This window comes from Carlito syrichta, unplaced genomic scaffold (assembly GCF_000164805.1).
Source record: "Carlito syrichta isolate Samal-C Ts95f unplaced genomic scaffold, Tarsius_syrichta-2.0.1 Scaffold306335, whole genome shotgun sequence".
NCBI lineage: Eukaryota > Metazoa > Chordata > Mammalia > Primates > Tarsiidae > Carlito > Carlito syrichta.
In genome coordinates, this window is record NW_007250431.1 from 22,244 (window position 1) to 47,152 (window position 24,909).

Below are 24,909 nucleotides of genomic sequence, written 5' to 3' on the forward strand. Positions count from 1 at the left end.
AGCCGTGAGAGCCTAGCCAAAGAGGTGAGGGCTATCGCAGAAGCCCTGCGGCAAGACCGTCCATTTAAGTTGTTGTGCCTGTTTCGTGTCCCGGTCCTCCCAAGTGAAAGCAAAAAGGGGTAAGAGTCTGGGTGTAGGGGAATAGTAAAGAAAGCATCCTTGAGGTCAATGACAGTGAAATGTGTTGTCTGAGGCAGTATGCGAGATAAAAGAGTGTAGGGATTAGGAACCATTGGGTGGAGAGGGACCACTGCCTTATTAATGAGACAGAGGTTCTGGACCAAGCGGTAGTCTCCAGAGGGCTTACGGACCTGAAGGATGGGGGTGTTGCATGGAGAGTTAACAGGCATGAGGAGGCCCTCAGAAAGCAAGCGAGTGGTGATGGGTTTAAGGCCCTTATGATGTATGGCTGAAATGGGGAACTGGTGTCTAGAAGGGAAGTTAGAGGGTTTTTGCAAAATTACGCGAACCGGGGTGTGGTGTTGGGCTATGACTGGGATGGAAATGTTCCACACATCGGGGTTGACTAGGTGGGGTGGGAGGGGAGGTGGCAGGTTTGAGCTGGGAAAAACAGAGACTAGAGCAATATTGGCAAGGAGTGGGGCCGCCGATCGAACTGGCAGCGTTAAAGTGGCCCCTAGTTTTGAGAGGATATCCCTGCTGAGCAAGGGAACGGGGCAGGATGGGACAATAAGGAAGGAGTGACCAAACATCCAATTACTGAGAGAACAAGGTAAAGGCGAGGTTTGAAGGGGGACAGAAGACTGGCCTTCGATACCAACGACTGAGACCTGGGAAGGAGATAGAGGCCCCCAAAAGGAAGACAGAACCAAATAGGTAGCCCCCGTGTCCACGAGGAACAAGATTGACTTACCTGCTACCTGGAGTAAGACCCTGGGCTCGTCGAGGGTAATTGGGGTCTTCGAGTTAGGGTATTTTCAGCTTTCCACCAGTCCAAGCAGCTCATGGAGCGGAGCAGGCAGCTTAGCCACACGCCCATGTGGAGGCACCGGGGCTTGGCCAGGCCAAGTGCAATCTGACTTCCAATGGCCCTTTTGTTTGTAGATAGGGCATGACTTGCTCAGCGGACGCGGGTTAGGGCACTGCTTGGCCCAGTGGCCCTCCTGGCCACATTTGAAACAGGCTCCCGGGGAAACTTTGTTACCCATCTCTGGACGTCGAGAGACCCCCGTACCCTGTTGCATTGGCTGCAGGGCTACAGTCAGGGTGCGGGCTTGGCTTTAGGGCCTGCTGGAAGTGCTGCTGCCTAGCGGTTTCTGCATTTTCCTTGCCGGCATTAAAGACCTTAAAGGCCATGTTTACCAGGTCACGGACAGGGGTTTGAGGGCCATCCTCTGCCTTCTTAGCTTTCTGAGGATATCAGGGGCAGATTGGGTAACGAAATGGGTAGCGAAAACGGTGGGACGTGTACCCGAACAAAGCCGTCCAGGCAGCAACCTCTCGGAGAGGACAAATGGGCGCAGGACCAAGGGGGTGGGGAGGGTGGTGCATGCAGTGTCAACGAGTATGTGTACTGACCGGAGAGGGGAGGAGAGTGGCGGAAGGGGAGAGTTGGAAGGTGAAGGAGGTAGATGGGGGTAGAGAGAGGGTGGATTGTATGGAGGTGGGTTGGAAGAAGGAGGAGGAGGATTTGGAGGGTGAGGCGTTGGCGTAGCTAAGTCTTCCAGAAGATTTATGAGGGGGGAAGGCTCCAGATAGGGTGGGAGAGGCTTGTCGTATTTGGGTGGAGGGATTGGGGCAGATGGAACGAGGGAGGGGTCAGGAACAGAGGACAGGGAAGGGGCGGGAGTTTCCCTTTACCAGCAAGATTCGGGTTGTGGAACAGTACTGACACAGGGAGGGATGGGAGCACAGGAGCCAGAAGGCCTGAACATAAGGGATCTCCGACCAGTTTTCACTGCGTTTGCAGAAATTATTTAAGTCAGTGAGGATGTTAAAATTAAAAGTTCCCTCGGGGGGCCACTTGGACCCATTTTCCAGTCTATACTGAGGCCTGGCCACAGTACAGAAATGGATTAGAGGTTTGTGTTGAATGTCCAGGGTTAATCCCCATTTGTCGAGATTGCTGAGAAGACAGTCCGGAGGCATCTTAGAATTAGATTTGGAGGGTAGGTTACCCATGTCGATTTACATTTCCAGGGCTTGTCTGAGTCTGAAAAGGCATCCCAATTCAGGCAAAGACCGGCTGGGCAGAGTGAAGGTCAGGATAAACAGGGCGTCCCCAGGATTTATCGCTCACCAGAATGGAGGGCTTTCCCTAGCACAGCTGTGACTTCTGATAGGGAGGCCCGGAGGGGGAAAGAAAGACCGACACGGGGGGAACTCACCTCATGAAAGTTTGAGTGGAGGAGTGGGTCGGAGATTCGCAGTTCGGGCTGGAGGCACCTGGGCGGGAGGCCCCTGAGCCGGGAGGTGAGGCCTGTGTGGCTCAGGCACCAAGATGTAACGTTTGGAGACACCAAAAGAGGCACAGGACAAAGGGCTGGTATAAACCAAGCGTTTATTAGGGGAGAAACTTCTGGGCGAGGTCCCGTGGTCTGAAAAGATGGGCCAGGGGAGTCGTGCCCAAGGAGGGGCAGGCTTGGGTTTTTAAGGGTGCTGTATTTGGGGAGGGTGTTGGGGGCGGCAGTGAACCGAGGAGACAAAGCGTTGCATCTGATGTGGGCTGGAAAGTTTCTGTCTGGCCCTTCTCAGCAGCTGCCGGCAGGTTTCAGAAAGCTGGTATGTGGTTTGTGGGTTTAGGGTGGAGGGACGCATAGCGGATTGGTGGGTGGAGGAGCAGATAGGGGAAGGTGAGTGCTGCCTCTCCCTGGGCCTAACACTTACCCTTTTGAAAATGCATCTTATTGAACATAGGAGGAGGTTCCCAGAAACACAACTGCAGTTGCTTAGTTTTACTTCACATGCTTTTACACAAATGCCAGATAGAATTGATCTAATGCTAGATAAAGGAGGTGCTATGGAAACCCAGCAGCACAGTAAAAAAAAGCCACAGTTTTTTTTCTAAACTTCAGAAAAAAAACAATTCACACTAATATCTGCAATTCCTATTCCGTATACATTCCTCCATCCCAATTTGCAAACGGATATTGCTGTGGATTCAGAGGTCTTGGTTAGACCAGCAGCCTGAACTAACACTGCAGTATGTTCTAGCCACTTCTTGATGACATGCCACCTACAAACTCAGGCTTATGGACATTTCACTTGTAGATACTTGCCAGGACTCCTAATAACATGGTGTGACACATAATTTGTCTAAGAAATGCTTAAACAAGGAGTTGCTGAAATCTTATCTGTCAAGAGTCCAGAATCTAATCTTGTTAGCAAAATTTTGTGAATGGTGATGAAATATTCTAGTATTATGGTCACGAACCCAGGAAAGGCCTGTTCAACTCATTTAAATTAAGTTCAACACTGCTATAGTTGCTGAATGGCTAACACATGATAGTTCAATTATGCAAGCTTTACTGAGCACCTATGATGTGTGTGTCACTGTGCCGGGGAGATGATAAAAAGCCATTTTGACTGCTTCCAATCTGCTTGGGGAGACAAAAACTAGTCTTGGTAGCAAGCAATCCAAACATCTCTGACTACTTTAAGCAAACAGATTTAAAGCAGGATTTCAGAAACTGCCATTAAAAGGCAGAAGGAAATCAAAAGGCAATAGGGAGACAAGGTTTAGGAATGAGAGAAACCAAGGACAAATCTATCATCTATCTATCTATCTATCTATCTGTCTGTCTGTCTGTCTGTCTGTCTGTCTATCTATCTATCTATCTATCCATTTATCTATCTATCTATCTATCCATTTATCTGTCTATCTATCCATCTATCTATTTATCTATCTTTGTCATCATCATCCTTCTATTCATCCATCTATCATGTTTGCCTGCCTTCCTTCCTTCCCTTCTTCCTTCCGGTCTTCCTTCTCTTCCTCCTGTCCTCTTTCCTTCCTTTCTTCCTTCCTTCCTTCCTTCCTTCCTTCCTTCCTTCCTTCCTTCCTTTCTTCCTTCCCTCCCTCCTCCCTCTTTCTTCCTTCCTTCCTCTCTTTTTCTTTCTTTCTTTCTTTCTTTCTTTCTTTCTTTCTTCCTTTCTTTCTTCTTTTCTTCCTTTCTCCTTCCTTCCTTTCTTCCTTCCTTGTCATCTATGAATATATCACACACACACACACACACACACACACACACACACACACACACACACAACCCCAATGCAGAGGACCAAAATGCAGAAAACTGGGAACATTCAGCAACTATTTCTAGTAGAAACCCACATTCTTTGTGCTGGGGGTGTTGACACTATTGCCACTGAATCTTCCCTCGTCATGAAAATGACTGCCACTCAAAGTCCCAGAAGAGTCTGATGTCTAGTCACATGCCTGTCCTAGCAGGGCCAGAATCTGATATCCTAGGCTTCCACGGTTGAGGTGTACATTCTCAAACCAGGGACTATATCCGCCTAACAAGTTCAAATACAATGGGAGAACGTAATTCTCCTAAAGGAACTAGGGGTACTATTGGGGAAATAGATGATGCTGAGCACTGCCTACTGCAAGCAAGATGGACATTGTCATGATGCATAGAAATGATGGCATCTGAGGACCAAGAAGGGCTGTAGAATTTGGAGATGAATTAGAAGGTATTGCTGGTGATAGATGGATAATAATAAACTGACCCCTAAGAAAGCAAGAAAAAAGGGAATAAGATGGCCCTATAAGAGTTAAACTATAAAATGAACACTTTAGGTTTGATGGGCCAGAGATAGGCAAGGTGACATAAAAGAGGCAGAATGTTGTCCAGGCTAGTAAGACAGGACTGGAACCTGATTAAAGGCATTATCTTATCTAAAGAAAGCAATATTGACCAGCAAAGAAGCAGAGAGACACAAACCAGAGAAGAGAGTGCCTGACTAGATGGTGTAAACACCCATTTTCTTGGGCAGACGCTTTCTTATCATAGAAGCAGACACTCTGGTATCGTTCCACATTCCAATCACCCGTGTCAACAACAAGAGATCCAGTCTTTTTGCTTACCAAGGTATCTTCCGATAAATTAGCTTCTGTGTAGCTCTTCTACAGGGAACATGCAACAGAAAGGCATGGTTTAACAGTTCTATTTCTTTTTTCTAATAAATAACTCTAGTTTACATACCTAAATCAGCCTAAGTCATCATCCTGAATATAATAAACTCTGCAAAACTGTTAAGACTGAGATTCTGGAGTTGCCAGGCTGACGAGCAGAGCTTGTATTTTATTGAGTTCACCAAAGTGAATGGCAAAATTGAGTCCTCTTGGCAGCTAACTAGCTGATTTTTCCCAGCAACAATACTACCTGGCCACTTGCTTTGTCTCAAATTTCTTCAAGAGGTAACTTTGGAGAAAAGAGCCTCAGAAAAGAGATGGTTGAATGGAACCAGACTGCAGAGGGTTAAAGCAGGAAAGTGTCTTAATAATCATTCTCCTTTATTACTTGCGCTGTGTCTTACAGTTTTCAAAGCACTTCCATTTGAATTATTCCATTGGATTACTTTATGAGGGAAGCAAGGATTTCAGAACCCACTTGACAGGTAGGCATGCTGGCATTTAGAGATTATGTGATTTACAGACCAGTGTTTTCCCATTGGTCTGCACTTTCTATATTTTCTTAGGTGTTGTGCTGGTCACTAAGGGATTATAAGGTGAGTCAGGCACTGGTCTAACTCTTAGCTGTATACTTATAACATTGATTCTGTTTTGAAGCTTAAAGATGGGTGAATTTAGTTATTTGCTAACCTAATCTAAGCATTAGAATTATAATGCTGTAATGGGGACTAGGCAGATATGTTTTTTTCTAACCAACCTTTCAAATCTTCAATATGGGTATCCACTGTCTGTTTGTTTTAATACCAAGGGGCAGGAAACTCCAAATTGTTAAATGTGTGATGTACTATACTAAGCACAACTCCAGGGACTCCATAGGCATCATTTTACAAAATCTTCTCAACAATTATCTTATAAAGGAACTTTGCCAAATCAAAATCTTTTGGAGGGATTTTCAGCTCACTAATAATTTACTGCCAGGTGTCTTTTTCCCTAGATAAGCTATAAACTCCAGGAGGACAAGGCCTGTCTGTCTTGTCCTCTGCTGTAGTCTCAGCATCTACCATAGAAGGTACTTCATAAGTATTTCTGAAATCAGATAAAATAATCTGATTAAAGATAAATGGTTATATAATATTTCTAGTGTTTGAAGTATTGGATTAAAGGTTCAAACAAAGGTCTGAATTGATCCAGACTCTGTTTACTTGTTGATCTGAATCTTATCTCTATGTAGACTAATAGTATTTTTCTGTCAAAACTAATCTCAAAGTTTTGTTACCATGAATTGCCATTCCTTTCATGTCAGCAATTTTTCTTTTTATTTAGAGAGCTAAGAATAAGCTTTAATCAAAGACGAAATCAATAATGTAATTAACACAGATAGAAATCTAAGATACAAACACACGTGCATAATAAAGAGGTTTTTTTTCCCCAGTCTGTGGGCTGTCTCCCCACTCTCTTGATGGTTTTTTTGTCTTTGCAGAAGCTTATCAGTTTGATGAGGTCCCATTTATCTATCTTATCTCTTATGGTATGGGCACTTGGGGTTTTGATCAGGATTTGGTTGCCAGTTCCAATTTCCATAAGGGTGTCTCCTGCATTTTCTAGGGTTCTAGCCTCTAGTTTGAGGCTTTACTTTTAGGTCTTTGATCCAGTTAGAGTTGATTTTAGTGTATGGTGATAGGTAAGGATCTTGTTTGAATCTTCTGCATGTGGTCAGACAGTTTTCCCAGCACCATTTGCTGAATATATTCTCCTCCTCCCAATGGTTGGTGGTGGAGACTTTGTCGAAGATGAGTTGGTTGAAATTGAGATTTTGCTTCAGGAATCTCTATCCTGTTCCATTGGTCTATATGCCTATTTTTGTACCAATACCAGGCTGTTTTGATTATTGTAGCTTTATAATAGAGTTTATACCTCCCTCTCTGGTTTTTTTTTTTTTTTTTTTTGCTGAGGACTATTTTGATGATTAGTATGTCTGACAAAGGCCTAACATCTAGGATCTACAAGGAACTCAAACGTGCTGAAAAGAAAAAAACAAACAGCCCCATTACAAAGTGGGCAAAAGATATGAATAGGTAGTTCTCAAAAGAAGACATACGAACAACCAACAGATATTTGAAAAAATGCTCAGCTTCACTAGTCATCAAAGAAATGCAAAGTAAAACTACACTGAGATACCACCTAACTCCAGTCAGGATGGCTATCATCAATAACTCAAAAAACAACAGATATTGGAGAGGATGTGGTGGAAGTGTAAACTAGTGCAGCCTCTGTGGAAAACAGTGTGGCAATTTCTTTTTTTGTTTGTTTGTTTGTTTTTGAGTTGGAGTCTCACTCGGTCGCCCAGACTGGAGTGCAGTGGCCGTTCCCGGCCACCGCAGCCTCGCCTGCTGGGCTCCGGCGATCCTTCCGCCTCAGCCTTCCGAGTAGCCGGAATTACAGGCATGCGCTACCACGCCTGGCTGATTTTTTGATTTATTGTAGAGATGAGGTCTTGCTGCCCAGGCGGGTCTCGAACCCGTGGGCTCAGGCAATCCACTCACCTCAGCCTCCCAAAGGCGTGGGATTACAGGCTGAGCCACCGAGCCCGGCTGCAATTTCTAAAAGATCTAAAAATTGACCTTCCATATGACCCTGCAATCCCCCTACTGGGAATATACCTGGAAGAACACAAATCACTCTATAAAAAAGATACCGGAACGTGTATGTTTATCACAGCATTGCTCACAGTAGCAAGAAACAACTGTGCTGCCCATCAAAAGAGGACTGGATAAAAAAATGTGGTACATGTATACAGCCATAAAGAAGGGAAAAATTATGAACTTTGCAGCAACTTAGATGGACTTAGAGGCTATAATACTGAGTGATGTATTACAGAAACAAAGAACTGAGTATCACATGTTCTCACTCATAAGTGGACTTTGAACAATTATCATAATAGTATAAGAAAAGGTAGGCAGTAGCATGAAATTGCCAGGAGTGGGGTAGGGAAGTGGGATTGGCAGTAGTGGGAACCTGCCGGGGGAGGGGGGCACACCTCATCCACAAGGGTACATGCATAATGAACATTTGCATACCTAACCCTGAATTGCACTTCACATCTTTAAAATAAAATAAAATAGAAAGTTTTTTCCCTTAATGTACATTTCTACCAGAGGAATAGCATAGACTTCACAACTTCTTTTCATAAGCAGATTTTCTAAATGAATGTTCTTACAATTTGGGAGATTTCTCTCTAGTAAATTAGTTAAGTAGGTAATTGCCAACTGGATTCGTAGCAAGTTTCTCTAAAAAAATTGGAAAAATATTCTTCACTTTGTCACCTCTGGAAGTTTGAAAGTGATAGTGTCACTTATAAGAAAATAGTCGGTTGAACAGTAACTAGAAAGAGATGTTTTCTCACTCATATCCTGAATATAAGATGTGAAGATTTCATCAAAACCAGCCTTCCGAACCCTGATCTCGTCGGGTCTAATTCCCGTATTAGGAATTGCTAGTAACATTTACTATTCCACTACTGTACCTGTTATAGTGGCAACTACCCATCTATTCATGTAATCTGCAAATATTGATTGAGCATCTGCTTTGTGAGAGGCATTGTCTTGAACATAGAGGTTGAGGTTGCAGCAGGAAACAACATAGACGCGGTGCCTGCTCTCACAAGGTCTTTCTCCTATGGGAAAGGACAGACAGTGTGTAAGTAAACAAAATAATTTTAGATAGCAATAAGAGTTATAAAAAAATCAGGATCATGTGATAGAAAGGGGAATGTGATAGAGGCCTACTTTAGATATGATGTGTATTAACTGCTGCTGCATACAAAAGACCTCCAGATTTTATGGCTTTAAACCATGGCAGTATAAATCTCCCACCATTTGTTAAGTTGACAGTGGTTCTTTTGCTCCACTCTTTGAAGGCTGAGTTAACTCCTATGGCTTCGTTTAGCTGGGATGTCTTTTGGCTCTGGACGCCTTTTGGCTCTGGCATGTTCAACATGGCTTCTACCTTTTTGGAGTCCTTTCATTCAGAAGTCTAACCCAATGTTCTTTACACCTTGGTTACTAGCATCAAAAGAGCAAAAGTGGAAGTTTTTAAAGCTTTAAAGTTTGGGTCCAGCACTGACATTGTGCCACTTCTGCCATGTTCTGTTGGTCAAAGGAAATCACTAGGCCATCCAGCCTCAGGGGGAGAGAAGTAGATGCTACTCCCCATGATAAAGCAGTAAACAATTGTGGCTTTCTTTAATTCATCAGAGGAGAGATGATTATTTGCTGAATGACCCTTTCCACTAGACTTTAAACTCTGTGAAACAGGCATAATATTTATTTTTGTCACTATTGTTACATCAGTGCCTGGCACTGGTGCCAAATGAAAGACAGCATCAATACATGTCAGGAAAGGATGGGGAAAGTAAACGTTTGGTTCACATATATTCTCATGAAAGTCTTGGCTTTGGGTTCTTGATCATAGAGTTCTTTCTCATGAAATCCTAATGAGACTTGAATAACCTGCTAGACACAGTGGTCCAAGTAGTCTTTTACTAATCAAAGTAGTCATATAATGTTTTCACCATAGACAGTAGTAGACCCAGGGAAGGCTTTAGGAAGGTGGGACAAACTAGGCTTACAAAGATGTATAGGATTTGAAAAGGCAGAAAAAGGAACCAAGTCTTTCACTGGCCTATATTGTTCCTTTGGATGAATCAATACAAGAAGTCTTGTCTTGGCAGATAAATCTAAAACAAACAAACAAAAAACCACACATTACTTTCCTTCTGGGTGGATGCATCCTCTTGGGGTACATGGATTTGAGAGCAGACAGTTAACAGGCAATGTAGATTAACTCAATGCTTTGATGAATCACACAAATTCCCAGGTGTATAAGCAACTTTCAGAGTGTATTTGAGCATGAACAATGACAGGGAGACATAATTGAAGGTTATGCTTGTGTTCTTCATTTTCAACTCTAGAGCTCATTTTTCTCATAAGCTGTGCTCTTTCATGTTGACTATATATACCTATAATTCTTTATTTTAGGTCCTGTTGATTCTACCCTGTGATCAGCTGGGTTTACAAGGATGATGAGTAGGCATGGAATGTGATTATGTTTTCTCCATGTCAAAGCAACCAAGTGAAAAATGAAAGCATCAGTCAACCAGATGTTTTGTCTACATCATGCCAAACTATTAGTTAGACTAAATAAACTCTCCTCATCTCCTTTAATTGTCTTGACAAAGTATAGAGGAAGCCTCAATCAAGCAAAGACCAGAAATCTAAACCTTTTGTTTGTTGTAGCAAAAGAAGTAAAATTAACCTATTTATAGGTGCTTTCACTTTTCAACCAGATGTTGGGGTATTTTAATCACAATACCATAAAAACTATGCAAATATTCATCAGGATACCTGAAATGCTCTGGTGTTTCTAGATCAAATATATTACACACAACTTTGTAATGTAAGTTGTTCTAAAATTCTATTTTCTTTATGCCTATAATATACCCATTACATTTGGGAAGAAATGTTAGCCTGATATTCGAGATTCTCAACCTAACTACCACCTGCCTTTTGTCTCATTACTCCCTTATATTTTATATATTCTAGAACAGTGACTTTGAACCTCAACACTATTGACATTTTGGACTGAGTAATCTTTTGTACTTGGGAGTTGTCCAATTCATCACAGAATGTGCTGTACTCTTTTTCTTCCATGTTGTGCTCTTTCTTTCCCAAAGGCATATTTGATACACTTTCTGTTGAAGAGGTGGATATGTTAGTCCATGTTTTCCTTTCTACCAAAAGTCAGGAGAGAGAAAGGGGAGGAGAGGCCAAACAGGCAATATGGAGGGGAAAGAATGTGGACTCCAGGTGTTAATCATTTGAACCCTTCATATTAATAGGGCAAAGATTGCTTTTTATATATACATTGCTATATACCTAATGAAATAGTCTAACATATATGCCAAACCATATACAAACTGGGATCCCTCATTTTTCCTCCTTAAAATCCTATGAGATAAGGGATATTATCTTCATTTTACAGAGTAGAAAACTGAGGCCCAGGGAGTTTCAGTTATTTGTGACAGTTAGCCCATGCAATGAAGAGGAGACCATTTAACACCAAACAGGTTATGTCCAAAAGCCCCTGCTTTAAACTACATTTGCATTTATAATGATTTAGAGGATGTTATCCTTGAGACGGTTTGCTTTAGTTTCATCTTCCTGTTATTGAAAGATGGATCACCTGGGAGAATAAAAACCAATTGAATTTCCATCTTCCCTGCGTATTTCCATTCCAGGGCTTTCACTTGCCTTTAATGGCTTTCTCAGGCCTTCCTCTTGCGAGTGAAACCTTCCAGAGCTGAGCTCAGCCCAAACATGAAGCTTTTGGGAAAGAGTTAGGAAAGTCTGTTCAGCTGCTTTTTAAAAAGGAAAAAAAAAAAAGGATATAAAGTACCGTTTATCCCATTCCCAAAATAGCCCAGTTCACATGTGATCAGACCTTTGTGAGAAAGTCCAGAGTGAGCTGAAAAGGACTTGAGTTCAAGACTCTTCCTTCCTCACCCCTTCCTAAGCTTAGGAGTGTGTGAAGCACGCTGATAGTCAGATGGCAGGTGAACTTGTGGCAGGAAGCGTCTAGCGGGTCTGGCATAGAAAGTCCGTCAGCCACGGTGGCTTTGGCTTCTCATTTGGGCCTTTTCTCTTCATTCTTCCCCTGCTCCTTTCCCTTAAAGAGGGTCTTCTCTAGGTGTGTTATTCATTCCACAAAATTCGCTTACTAGTGCCAAGTTTAGACAAGGCACCCAAGGGGTTCATTTATTCATCCATTCCAGTACATTTGTTAGATTCCTACAAAGTGCCAGACATGGTGTTAGGCATTTTATGTATGTTATTTCATTTATTCCCCTGAAGAACCCTACAAGGCGGTTATCATCATTACTGACATATGAAAGGAACTCAAGGTGTGGTCAGATGGACTAAACAGTTCTTGAACAGTCTTATGAATGTAGAACTGAAATTCAGCCCAGGGGTTTGTCTGCTTGCAAAGTCCATGCTTTTAATCACTATAAACCATTTCTTTCCAGTCATAAACCAGAGCTGGAAGATCTGGGATATTGTTCATGTTACTCAAGGAAGAGTAGGAGGGACGGGGGATATTGAAACTGGCCAAAAGAGCTACTAATATTTAATTAACTTTATGTGGAAAAGGATACTTGGGGATGTGGGTCCCCAAATGGCAGATGATAGAGACATTTCAGATTAAAAGGTAAAAAGACTTTTTTATGAGTCAAAACTCTCCAACAATGAGCGCACTGCCCCAGAGAGAAGAGAGTGCCCGATCACTTGAAGAACTCCAGCATGGGCTGTATAGTCATTTGGCAGGGCTGTTCTGTTTTAGGGAGGGTTTAGGCAGCCGGTGACCAGGTGACCAGGATGAACTTGGCCCTCTGGGTTTATGATAGTGTGACTTGTTAGCCTTAACTTTGGAAACTTATAGGACCAAAATATATTTCTTTACCTGGTTAGGCCTCAGTTTCTCCATTTGTTAAGGCTATTTCTAGCTCTGATGTTCTCAGACATGCAGCTCTCAGGGCCAAAGACATGACTAAGGATGTAATTACTAGTATTGTGGAATAACTATTTTAACCTGTCAGTGGTTAACGTAATATTGAAATCTTGAGTTTCATCCTCAGGTTGGCTTGCTCAGTCCTTTAAACTTGTGCCTGGAGTCAAGGTCTTCTTTTGCTAATGTACTCTTTATAATATGTATATATTTTGGAGTTGTAGGGTGAGGATTTAGTACATAAGTAAGTTGTTTGCAGATAAAGTTTGAACTTCTAGCATGCCCTCTCTCCCCTGATAGTGGACCTGCTACCCAGTGTGTTGCTGTGTGTTCCTCCTCCCTCCTTTCCTGCCTAGCAGTGACCAGTATCTGATGTTCTCACACTTGTGCTCTTGGGACCAGTGACCAGGGCCCGCTTATGAGTGAGAACATATGATATCCAGTTTTTTTGTTTCTGTGAAAGTTCACTTAGTATGCTGGTCTCCAACTGCATCCAAGGTGCTGCAGAGGACATGATTTTGTTCATCTTTATGGCTGTGTAATATTCCATTGTGCATATGTACCACCTTTTCTTTATCTGGTCCACTTTCGATGGGCATCTGTGTTGGTTCCATGTTTTTGCTATTGTGAATAGTTCTTGCTCATTTACTGTTATTTCTTTCTCAGGTTAATCACCCAAAGTTTGTTCTATTTAGCTCCCAGGGTCACTGAGGAAAAACTGTCTCCAGGCACTCCCAAATTTGCAATCTGAAGATGTCCTTGTCCTTCTAGAATTATGGTTATTTTAGAGGGCAGGATGGGCTAGACCAGGAAAGTCTGGTAGCCCCTGATGGGAATGTGGACAGGCTTGGAAATCAAGGACAAAAACGGAGGATGGTTAGCACAAGCTTCAGATGACACTCTAGACAGGTAGTTGAGTAGCTTGAAAGCAACATTTGTAAAGGGTTGCTGCAAGGATTACCTGTGTGACATATGTATGCCATGCTCAGAATGGTATTGCACCTATTCACAATAGCAAAAACACGGAACCAACCACACTGTCCATCAAAACTGGACTGGATTTAAAAAATTGTGGTACATATACACTATGGAATATTATGCAGCCACCAAGAAGGACAAACATATGGACTTCACAGCAACTTGGATGAATTTAGAGTCTATCATACTCAGTGATCTATCACAGAAACAGAAACAGAAAACTGAGTATCACATGTTCTCACTCATAGGCGGACCTTGAACAATTATTATAATACTATAAGAAAGCGATTGGTAGTAGTGGGAAAGGGAGAGAAGGTGGCAGGATTGGTAGTAGTGGGAAACTGCTAGGGAAGCAGCAACTGCACATAGTAGCCACTCAATAAATATCTGTTGAATAACCAGAGAAATGACTAAATAGATCCTTTGGAAATAGGTTTTTTAATAATGATTTAAAAAATAATAATGATTTAAAGGTAAAAGTATTGGTTTGGTAAGGGTAAGATTTTTACAGAGAAAATGGGAAAGCCTATAAACCTGATATCTTGTTTTTGTATTTTTCGAGTTGGAGTCTCACTCCATTGCCCAAGCTGGAGTGCAGTGGCATGCTCACAGCCACTGCAGCCTCGACCTGCTGGGCTCAGGCAATTTTTCCGCCTCAGCCTTCCAAGTAGTTGGGACTACAGGCATGTGCCACCACACCGGCTAATTTTTTGACTTATTGTAGAGATGCCGTCTTTCCAGGTTGCCCAGGTTGATCTCGAACCCATGGGCTCAGGCAATCCTCTCAAAATGCTGGGATTATTTATAGGTGTGAGTCACCATGCCTGGCCTCTGATATCCTATTAATATTATGCTGTAATTGTGCTTTGTCAGTTCATATTTTTCACTGTGGTTTTTTTTTTTAAAGGCGAAACTCTTTGGAAAATGTGATTATGGGATGAATATTTATCGTTAGTGTGGCCTTTGCCAATTTCTAATCTTGAATGATTTTTTGTTAGTCCAAACAGTAAAAGATTGTTCTTTTTCTGTGTTTTTTAAAAAAGTGAACAAGATGCTTTTTATTTAGAAAAGAAATGTGCTTATTTATTTCTTTTAATTCTAGCTAAATATATGCACTCATTTGTGTTCACTGGACCGGCCCATCTGCTTCTACATTTAAGATGGTGCAAATTCATGTCTTTTCTGGGCCTGTGTTAGAGGGGCCACCATGTCCTATCCTGAGTCCTCACTCAACTGAGTCAAGGCCTCTTTCCTTGCAGCCCAGGAAGTGGTTGCATGGAAGAAGCAGTGAAGTTGGAGAATTACCAAGCTGCCTCTTCACTTCAGGATGTCGCTGAAGTTCTGCTCAAATGCCCCCAGGTACTACTCTCAGTGAAGCCACATGCAACAGAGCTGAAACAGTCCACTAACAGCCCTGGTAAGCCCATGATCAAGAGGTTGAGTTCCACCAGGCAACTGGGGGACCAAATCATACAGTGAGAGTCTGGGGGTTTATGTTGGCACCCTAATGTCATCCATGTTGAGACCACTTTGAGACTGTCACCATCATTGGAGTTTAGCCTTCATTCTTGGCCTAAAAACTGGACTTTGCTGGAATGCCCAGGACCAACTATGTAGTTAGTGCTTAATAGATATCAGGAAATGATATTCTAAAAGCTTTACGTTGCCAGAATCCCCAGGACCAACTATGTAGTTAGTGCTTAATAGATATCAAGAAATGATATTCTAAAAGCTATACTTTGCCAGAATCCCCAGGACCAACTATGTAGTTAGTGCTCAATAAATATTAGGAAACAATATTCTTATTCTTTCTCACTTGGTAGCCCATTGCCAGGTTTTAAAAATAATCTCCCTGCCGGGCTTGGTGGCTCAGCCTGTAATCCCACACCTTTGGGAGGCTGAGGTGAGTGGATTGCCTGAGCCCGCGGGTTTGAGACCCACCTGGGCAGCGAGACCTCATCTCTATAGTAAATAAAAAAATCAGCCGGGCGAGGTAGCGCGCGCCTGTAATTCTGGCTATTTGGAAGGCTGAGGCGGAAGGATCGCCGGAGCCCAGCAGGTCGAGGCTGCGGTGGCCGGGAGCAGCCACTGCACTTCAGTCTGGGTGACAGAGTGAGACTCCAACTCAAATAATAATAATAATAATAGTAATCTCCCTGTAGCTATCTAGGTGCTGAAATTCCCAAGTAACCTTCATGTGCATCACCCCATGCTCAAGTCATAAAGCAAAGGCACTGTTAACATTAGAAAATAAAGACTAAGCAAATTTTCTGTGACTTCTTTCTGTGGTATTCATTCTCTTGGTCCAAATAGGGAGGGAGTGTTGTGGTGTGAACACACAAAGAGGAGCTTCCTTTATGTGATGGGAAGAACAAGTGCATCTTTGGCTTCTAAAGAGTCTGCCTAGAATGAGGAGGTCAAGACTGTTTCTTGGGAAATGATAGAAGGTCTAAGGTTTATTTGAAACACAATCTTTTTCACTTCAACAGAAGAACATACAAGGTTCTTCTTCAAAGGGGGAACTTAATGAACGACACATCACCAGACTGTCTGAGAACTGTGACACTTTTTCTCAGTCTTGTAGTACATCCTTTTCATACATGGGCTTATCAAATCCAGACAAGAGCCCTGGAAAGTACATGTCATGGTCCCCACCACATGTGGAAGAAACTGAGTCTCCAAGAGGTTACACAATTTGCTTAGCTTCCCCAGATCATAAGCTGCAGAGGTACAAGGTGCATCGGCTTCTACCTTTGCCTCTCACGCTGCTGAATCTGTACTGTCTGGAGGCAAAAGGGGAAAGAGATGAAAGGAGGGAAGACAGGAGAGAAAGAGCTCAACAGAAGCAAGGGGGAGAAGGCAATTGGGACAGGAGAAAACTGATGCTTGAAGGGTAGGCCAAAATGTAACTCAGAGCAACATGAACCCACTAAGTAGGCTTTCCACTCTTTATAATTTAATCTGTAGTAGAATCTTGTGGAAAACTTTGGTGGTTGACCCAGTGGGACTGCCAGAAGAGCCTACATTTTAGAAATCGAGTGGAGCATAGGTGTTTGCTTGGTCTTAGGATGAGAGCTGGGAAAAGAACAAAGCTAGAGAAGACATTCAGGAACCACATTTCTTGAACCGTCCACAAGAGGAAACTTTTCACAACTGGAAAATGCAAGCCATTATGGCCAGCCCTGGAGCATGGAGACTTTACCTCATTAATCATAGCTGTCAGTTTCCTTTCCATAAACAACAAGCTGTTGACATAAAAAATATCTTCTGTTTTTCATGGAAAAGCAAAAAAGGGAGATGGTGAAATATACAAGCCATCAAAGTAAATGTTTGCTAGAGTCAAAGTAGAATGTTGAATGCTCTTACTAAATACGGTGCAATGCAGAATTCTGAAGTCACTGAAAGTCAACAAGAGAACATTTTTTAAGAGAACATTTTGTATTTAGATTTAGTTTATGGAGATATAAGCTTGTGAAGAGAACTGCAGAATAAACAGAAATGCAGTGATGACACTTGAGATCATTGATAAGGGGAAGATGCTTGAACTTTAATGCAATCATAGTTGTTTCTGTGTAACAGTAAACTACGTGAGGCATGCCTGTGATTAGGTACAAATCCTCATCTTCACAGATCTGTATTCTTGCCAATCAAATAAGGCAAGCAGGGCTTGCACTGGTGAGATAGAACTGAGATTTAGAGCTACAAGGGTCAACTGGGGTGCATGTATTACCTGATAGAACTGGGAAGAACAATGAAATCCCACCCACACATATCCAGATACCTTGAGAAGCGGTGGAAGGGAAGTAGTCAAGAATCAGAGAGAGGTGATGCTAGCATCAAAACCAAAGAGGGAGAAAGAAAGGAGATGGAATGAAAGATGGGGATATCGGGTCAATGAAGGAGCAGGTTGGGAAGAGTAGCACACATGCTTTTCAGGGACAAAGCAATAAGGGGATATACTTATGTAAGATGAAGACTAGTTCCTACCATTTTTACTGCTATCATGTTAGACCATGCCTTCATTGTCTATGATTGGCATGACCTAGCAGCCGCCTGACCACACACCTTCCTGCTTTCACTCTTGGATCCTTGCAGACTAACCTCCTCCCATAGTGATCCTTTTGTGTAAATCAGAATTTTTGCTTAGACACCCTTCCCAGTGCCTTTCTATGGAAATTAGAATAATGTCCAAATTTCTTGTGGTGGCCATCCAGTTCCTCTGTGACCTAGTTCCAGTTCATCTGTCAACTCAAATTCTTTCACTCTTTCTTTGATTTATTCTACCATAGTCCCACTGGCATTTTTTTTCTTTTATTCTCTCATCTGTATAAATTTATCTCTACTTGAAGGACTTTGTGCTTGCTGTTCTGTTTCCAGGAACGCTCTTTGGCCTGACGTTTACATTCTTGGCTTCAACTCAAGATTTAAGGTTCAGTTAAATATCTCCTACCTACTCCAAGAGGTCTTTTAAAACCATCTTATCTAACATAGCACATAGCCCTAACTAATGTGATATGTTTTTTAGTTTGGGAGACCTGCACGGGCAATAAATCTTTATATATCTGGACTCAGATATATATAAAGAATAATAGAACGGCAGATTGCCTTGCTAGCTGTGAACATTAGGCCACCACCTGCCAAAGAGCGAATGCTATAAACAATCCTTGCCAGCCCAGCATCTATAAAAAATTGTTATAGCCAATGTGATAATGCATGTGAAAGTGCTTGGAAAATGTAACAAGAAGCCAGTTGCTCTCAGGCAAAGAACTACATAGTGACACATGGAACTTGTGCAAGGAACTTGTACTTTACCCAACATAAAGTCAAAAAGAGAAAGAAAACATTTCTTTGAGAGAACATGGGTTTGAATTTTTTCAATTAAGTTAATCATGTAAGGAAAGTACTAACTTCACAGGCCATTTGTCATAGATTCTAAAATGCAAAGAGAGTTAATAAAATCATGAGTTTAATATTCTACCTTCAGAAAGGAAAAGCATCCTTTAACAGCTCTTAGGGAGCCATGGGAGGCAGCCTATCTGTGTTTGAATCCTGCCTCTATTCCCGTCTGGCTGTGAAACCTTGGACAGGTCATTTAACCTGTTGTGTCTCAGTTTCTTCATCTGAAAAATTTACAAAATATTATATCTCCCCAAAATGCAATCCTAAGAGGAGTATAAAAATAACATATGAAAAACACTTGGAGCAGCACCTGTTTAATAAATATTAGCTATTATTATCTCTGTTTTGCAAACAAGGTGACTGAATTTCAGAACATTTAAAGGATTCATTCAAAGTTGCATGTCTAATATTTTGTGGGACAAAATAGAGAACCCAGGACTCCTGCCTCCTGATGCATTGTGGGTAGATCTAAGCATTTTAGAAAGATTTATGCCGTTGAATATGTTTAACACCTAAAGTATACATTGATGACAAAACAGTGTGCTCATTAGAAGTATATATATATGTATATACATATATATGTATACACACACACACACACACACACACACACACACACACACACAGATAGATAGGTAGATAGATAGATATGCAGGAAAGGTATGAAAAGAATGCACACCGAAATGCAAATGGTGGGCATACGGCAGAGGGCATTTGAGAATGTGAATGATTTTGTCTTTCTTGTGCTTACTGTTTTTCCAGGTTATTAGCATTCATTGGCTATAAGCTTTGTAATCAGGAAAAAAATTATACAAGCAAAGCAGAAATAACTCTAACAGCAAGAATGAAACCCCAACATCTCTTGAAATTCTTATTTTATTTACACCATGTCATGATTTAAATGATCGGCTCCTCTAAAACTCATGTTGAAATTTAATTGTTATAGTAACAGCATTAGGAGGTGGGGCCCTAAGGAGGTTACTGGGTCACGAGGGCTCCACCCTCACGGGTGGGGTTGGTGCAAGTATAAAAGGATGAGTCTGGCACCTCTTGTTCCTGCTCACCCTCTTGCTTCCCACCGTGCGGTGATGTCACAAGAAGGCTGTCACCGGATGCCCGCACCTTGGTCTTGAACTTCCCAACCTTCAGAACTGTGATCTGGTCAATTTCTGTTCATTGCAAATTACTCAGGCTTAGATATTCTGTGATGGCAGCACAAAATGGACTAAGATATACTGCTTTACATTTTCCAGACAATTATTATTTGGAGTCTTAATGAGCTCCCATAGAACCTTGTACATACTCCAATCTCTTACATTGTTGCACTTGAATTCTTTATTTAGGCATCAGTTTCCTAACATATCTATAAACTATTTTTATCCAGGGTACCTCACATAGTGTTGTCTTAAAGATATTTGTTGAATGACATATCCATAGAGATTCTGACTTTAGAAATAGCATTTCTAAGGACCACTTCTAGTTCAAAATTACTAAGACGATTTACAGTGTTCCTTTTCTATACTAGTGAATTATTTTGTATATTTGTATTCTGTTCTGTATTCTATCTCTAGCCAATATTTCTTATGACTCCAATGGTTTTCCTTTTTATGTTAAAACCCTCGTAACCCACATTTAGCATTGCTATCCTCTATCAAACAATATTTCATATGTAAAAGAATTTAATCATCATCCTCTGAATAATGCCTCTAGGAAATTTGACCACACTGCCCCTTAACATGATTTCATATCGTAAGTGGGCTTCAGGAACATTTTAATAATGTACTGAAATAGTTTATAATCTAAGTTTCAAGACTCCTCTCAGAAAGTTTTGTGCCCATTTCCTTAGCAGAGCTGTAAATGAAAATTTAAAAAGCAATGAAAAGTGTGTGAACTAGTAGACAGCCTCTCGGTGCTTCCCTGTACAACACACCTGCCAGCTTCTGATGACTTCTGTGTGCCTGGCTTGAGTGGTGGCAGAGGCTAAAGCAGCCTGGTGCCTTTTATCAGCAGCCTCCCAATAAACAGAAACCTGCAGAATGCTTCAAAATAGGCACGTGGTCAGATTGAGAGGGGAAGAATTAGTGGTACTGAACAATGCATCTCAGAGAGAAAGTATCAGGAAGTGATTCCATAAACAGAGAAGCCACTCAGCTTCTAACTGCCAGCCATTCTCAGGAGTGTGAACTGTAGAGGACAACATTGGAAGTGGATGACTGGTGGCCCCATTGAATCCATGCCCTCCACATTCTTCTCTTTTCTGCTCATATACCCCTCTAAATAATCACCAGTTAAAACTGAGGGTATATTATAGCATCAACTGACATAGTTTTAATCACGAAAAAAATATCCAGGCTTTCTAGGTCTCAACTATAAAAATAATGATAGTAACAAGAATAGGAATAACAACAATTATTATTTATTGAGGATTCATTCCATCTCAGGTACTATTCTAAGTGCTTGACACGTGTTACTTCTTTGTATAAAATGCTTTCCTCACACAGTTTGTAGTTCGAGTTAAAAGAAATGACCCAAGAAATTTCTTAACACAAGGCCATACCAATAATTCTGAGTTCTCAAAAAAAGAGCTATTTTGCTATTGTTACTATAGCTAATAATAGTAATAACAACAGAGCTAATAATAAGTGCTGTCTGTTCCAAATAAAACTCTAAGAGGCTTTTTAAACTTTTTGGTTCATAGATGAGGTAACATCTGTGTAACATCCTAAAATTATCCACAATTTAGTTCAGTGCCTGACACAGCTTGAGATCAACAAATATTTATAAAAATATGTAATATCCTAAATTGTATGGACGTGTTTGTAAGTAGATTTCGCAGAGATGAGAGTATGTCGTTTTCTTTGGATTCTCAAAATAGTTCATGATCTAAGAAATAAAGAACCACTAGGTCAAAAGAGAATTTGTCACCATATGAGTAACAAAGGCCAATGAGAATAACGAGGAAATGGGAAGGAGAGATGTGTGTGGCGCTGGCTCCATGAGGGAGTTTGGGAAAGTTTCGTAATGCTGTCCATGGGGCTATGATGGCAGTACTGGAATGTTCCCTCTTCCCACCTGAAAATTCCCCTTTGCCCTCTGAGGTCATTTATATTAGACTCTATGGAATTACTAGCTGCTTGAATGGAGTGATTCCATGATAGTTTCGTTCTGGTTTTGTAGGAATCATAGAATGTTAGCACCAGAAAGAACCTCATCCTCAACCTATTTCAGGGCTTTCAAATTTGTAGATGTGTCACCATTCCCCTTCCTACACTCATGGAAGTCATCTCTAGTTCTTCACCTCTCTTTTGCCTTTTGAATCCTTACTATGATATCATTTGCAACCATTACCAATGGATTGAAATCAGCGTGCACAGGGATAACAGTTTTCATCAGTGTCATACGTCCAGTATTCTCCCACTACAGTTAAGAAAACCAAGGTGATGACATTTGGTATGTCTGTGGATTAGATCTGAACTCTGTGAGGTGGGTGACATGAAAATTTTGAGACATGAATGTTGTGACTTTACAAACATTTATGTACCAAATACCATCTCTGCCTCTGTTGTTATTTTTTAGAATAAAGAAGGAAATATTTTTAAGTGATCATTCACCTTTTTCCAACACACAAGTCTAGAAGGCAGGGCCCTGAGTGATGAAAATAAATTATAAAGGATTTTAAGTATTGTTCCATATCTTGTTCTTTTTTATTTTAGACAATATGATAGTTAAGCAAAGGCTGAGGTCAGGATATTCTCATCTCTCAGTATCCTTGAAAAAAAGCAGTCTAGGTAAATCCTGTACTTAAAGAGAACTTGGGACTGTTACAACTGCCTGAAAATAAGTCATTTAGCTTTTCTCAGCCTCAGTTGCCCAACTATAACAGAAGGATAATGGACACTTCATAGGAATAGAAAACTTGGTTCTTCATGTATGGGAGAGGAAAAAAATGTATCTCTGTTGAGCAGAAGAATACGAACACTTACTTATTTTTCCATATGTATGTGTGTGTGTGTCAATGCACATATGTGAAAGGAAGGTGTATTTAAGGTGAGAGTGAGAAATGACTATGGAAAGGCATGTAATAAAGTGCATTTGCACCTTTTAAAGTCATTAATTAAATAGCACAGACCAGGTTTCATAATGAAGTGTCACTGTAGTCCTTATAACTTAGAGTGAAACGCTTACTCTGTATGATGAGGGTATGTAACATATGAGCCTCGTCATACACTTTTCCAGTTGCATTTATGAGAAAAACTGGATAAAATTCATGTTTTTAAGAAGACCAGCAAAGATAAAATGCAAAGTTCTGGCTGGCACAGGACAGATATATATATATATATATATATATATATTTTTTTTTTTTTTTTTTCTTGCGAAGATGGTAAGGGTGACCAGGGAGGGGAGAATTGTCAAATATGTAGCTATCCCTCTGCCTTCTTTATCATATGAGCTAAGTAGACTGGCTTAAATTCCATTTTTCTCTCTCCTTTTGCATGGGCCCCTTTTTGAAATACAGGAGTTACAGATGTAAATTAGAAAATAAGCCAGTATTATATGAAAACATATTTATTGGCTGAGTAATGAAACTTAGCTAAGGAGTTATTAGGACCAGAATTCTGCCTACTTGAAGTATAAGTTTCTAACAAGCAAACAGAAACAATACCCCCAAGTCAGAAAGAATACATCGGTAACCTAAATCATAGGCTCTTGGAGGTGGGTTCAAACAATCTAACTACTTCTTTGCAGTTTACTGTAGTACTATGACAAAGCATAGACATACAATGAGAGACACAGCAAATCAGCGTATCAACGTGCGTGTGCATCCACGACAAAGCTTGCACATCCGAGATGTGGACACTTGAACGTACACACACCCGGGAAATGCCTCAGAAATCTTCCTGCAAAAGATGATTGGCATATAATTTCTTGACAGTACTCTTACACAAAAACCCCAAAACAAACAAACAGCAACAACAACAAAAACCCCTCTCAGACCATGGTTAATAAATAAGAGAAAAAAGGAGAAGAAACAAGCAACTTGGGCCAGCGGCACGCAGGGCAGCACCTTGGACCTCATCTGAAAAACAGGCTGCTCTGACGGCCTTCAGAGCCCGAGAGAAGGCTGGAGCCTAAAGGGGTCACGCACTATTACCTTTGGGCATTTCCACATAAATCTCCAGGACGGGGAAGTTTAACCAGTCCCCACCACATACACTGTGTCCTTTTGGATGTGGCCGAAACAGGTATATCTACAGAGCTCGAAAGCCCTCCAGGAATGGTATGCCTTGACACGGTTCCTTCCAGGTGACACATCCTTAACAACCCCATAAATAACGCACAGAAACAAAACCATGGCACCTCTTTCTTTCTTTTGAAAGATGAGCTCAGATCGTCTCAAAGTGCAAATCTGGACGGAAGGCACGGCAGGCATGAGAGAAATGTGGCCCGTCTTCTGCCCCACCCCCACTGGGCCCGAACGGACCCCCTCGCCCTAGCCCTCGGGCCGTCCTCCTAGACTTTCAGATAGTCGTTTTTCAGCCGCCCTAGCCGGGTCCCATGGCTCCTGATGGCCAGGGCCAGCAGCTCGTACTTGTCCCTGAGCCCCACGGAGATGTCCCGCGTCTCCTTCAGCAGGGACCTGGTGTGCACCAGCATCCCCAGGAAGTCCTCGTTGAGCCGGCTGTCCTGCCGACCGTCCTGCTCCTGGCCCTGCTTGAACTTGCTTTCCAGCTCGGTGAGGGACTTGTCCGAGTTGGAGTAGGCGTCCCCGATCTGGTGGGACTCCCGCCGCAGGTACTTGCCGTAGCTCTCCTCCCCGTCCAGGTCGTAGGAGATGCTCTTGCTGATGCCCTCCAGGACGCGCCCGGCGTCCTCCACCTGGCGGCCCAGCACGGTGAACTCCTCCCGCAGGGTGAGGCTCAGCAGGGCGCTGCCGGCCTGGCCCCCCTCGCCCTGGGAGCAGCGCCGGGGGTCACTCACCCGGAAGAGCAGCTGGCACTTCTCGGGGTCGTCGTTCTCCTCGTAGTCCCCATCAGGCACGAAGTAGTGGTGCAGGGTCCCGTTGGACATCTCCGGGTACAGGGGGCCGTCGAAGTAGCCCTGACACAGGTGGCAGAAGAAACCCATCCAGAGGAACGGCAGGAGCACCATTCTGGCCTCTCGGGATGATCGGGGCACCAGGAGAAGATGTGTGGCCCGGCGCGGAGGAGGGGGTCCCCCCGGGGAGTCAGCGTCTCGCGTGGACTGCGCGCGCCTCGGCCCCAGCCGGCTTGCTGCACCCTGGCCCCCGGTCCCCTGCAGGCTTCATGTGGCTGTGCGCACCAGCGTCCGGGATGCGCGAGCCGCGCGCCGGGGGGCTGGAGCGCAGCGGC

The 24,909-nt window shown here is 42.3% G+C and overlaps 1 protein-coding gene across 1 annotated transcript; it reads right to left on the bottom strand.

Annotated features, from left to right (window-relative positions):
• Positions 1 to 23,905: 23,905 nt before the first annotated feature.
• On the bottom strand, positions 23,906 to 24,893 carry FIBIN (fin bud initiation factor homolog (zebrafish)). The gene has a single exon (XM_008063004.1). The coding sequence runs from the start codon at positions 24,686 to 24,688 to the stop codon at positions 24,050 to 24,052; it is 639 nt and encodes a 212-aa protein (XP_008061195.1). The 5' UTR covers positions 24,689 to 24,893; the 3' UTR covers positions 23,906 to 24,049.
• Between the last annotated feature and the right edge of the window lie 16 nt (positions 24,894 to 24,909).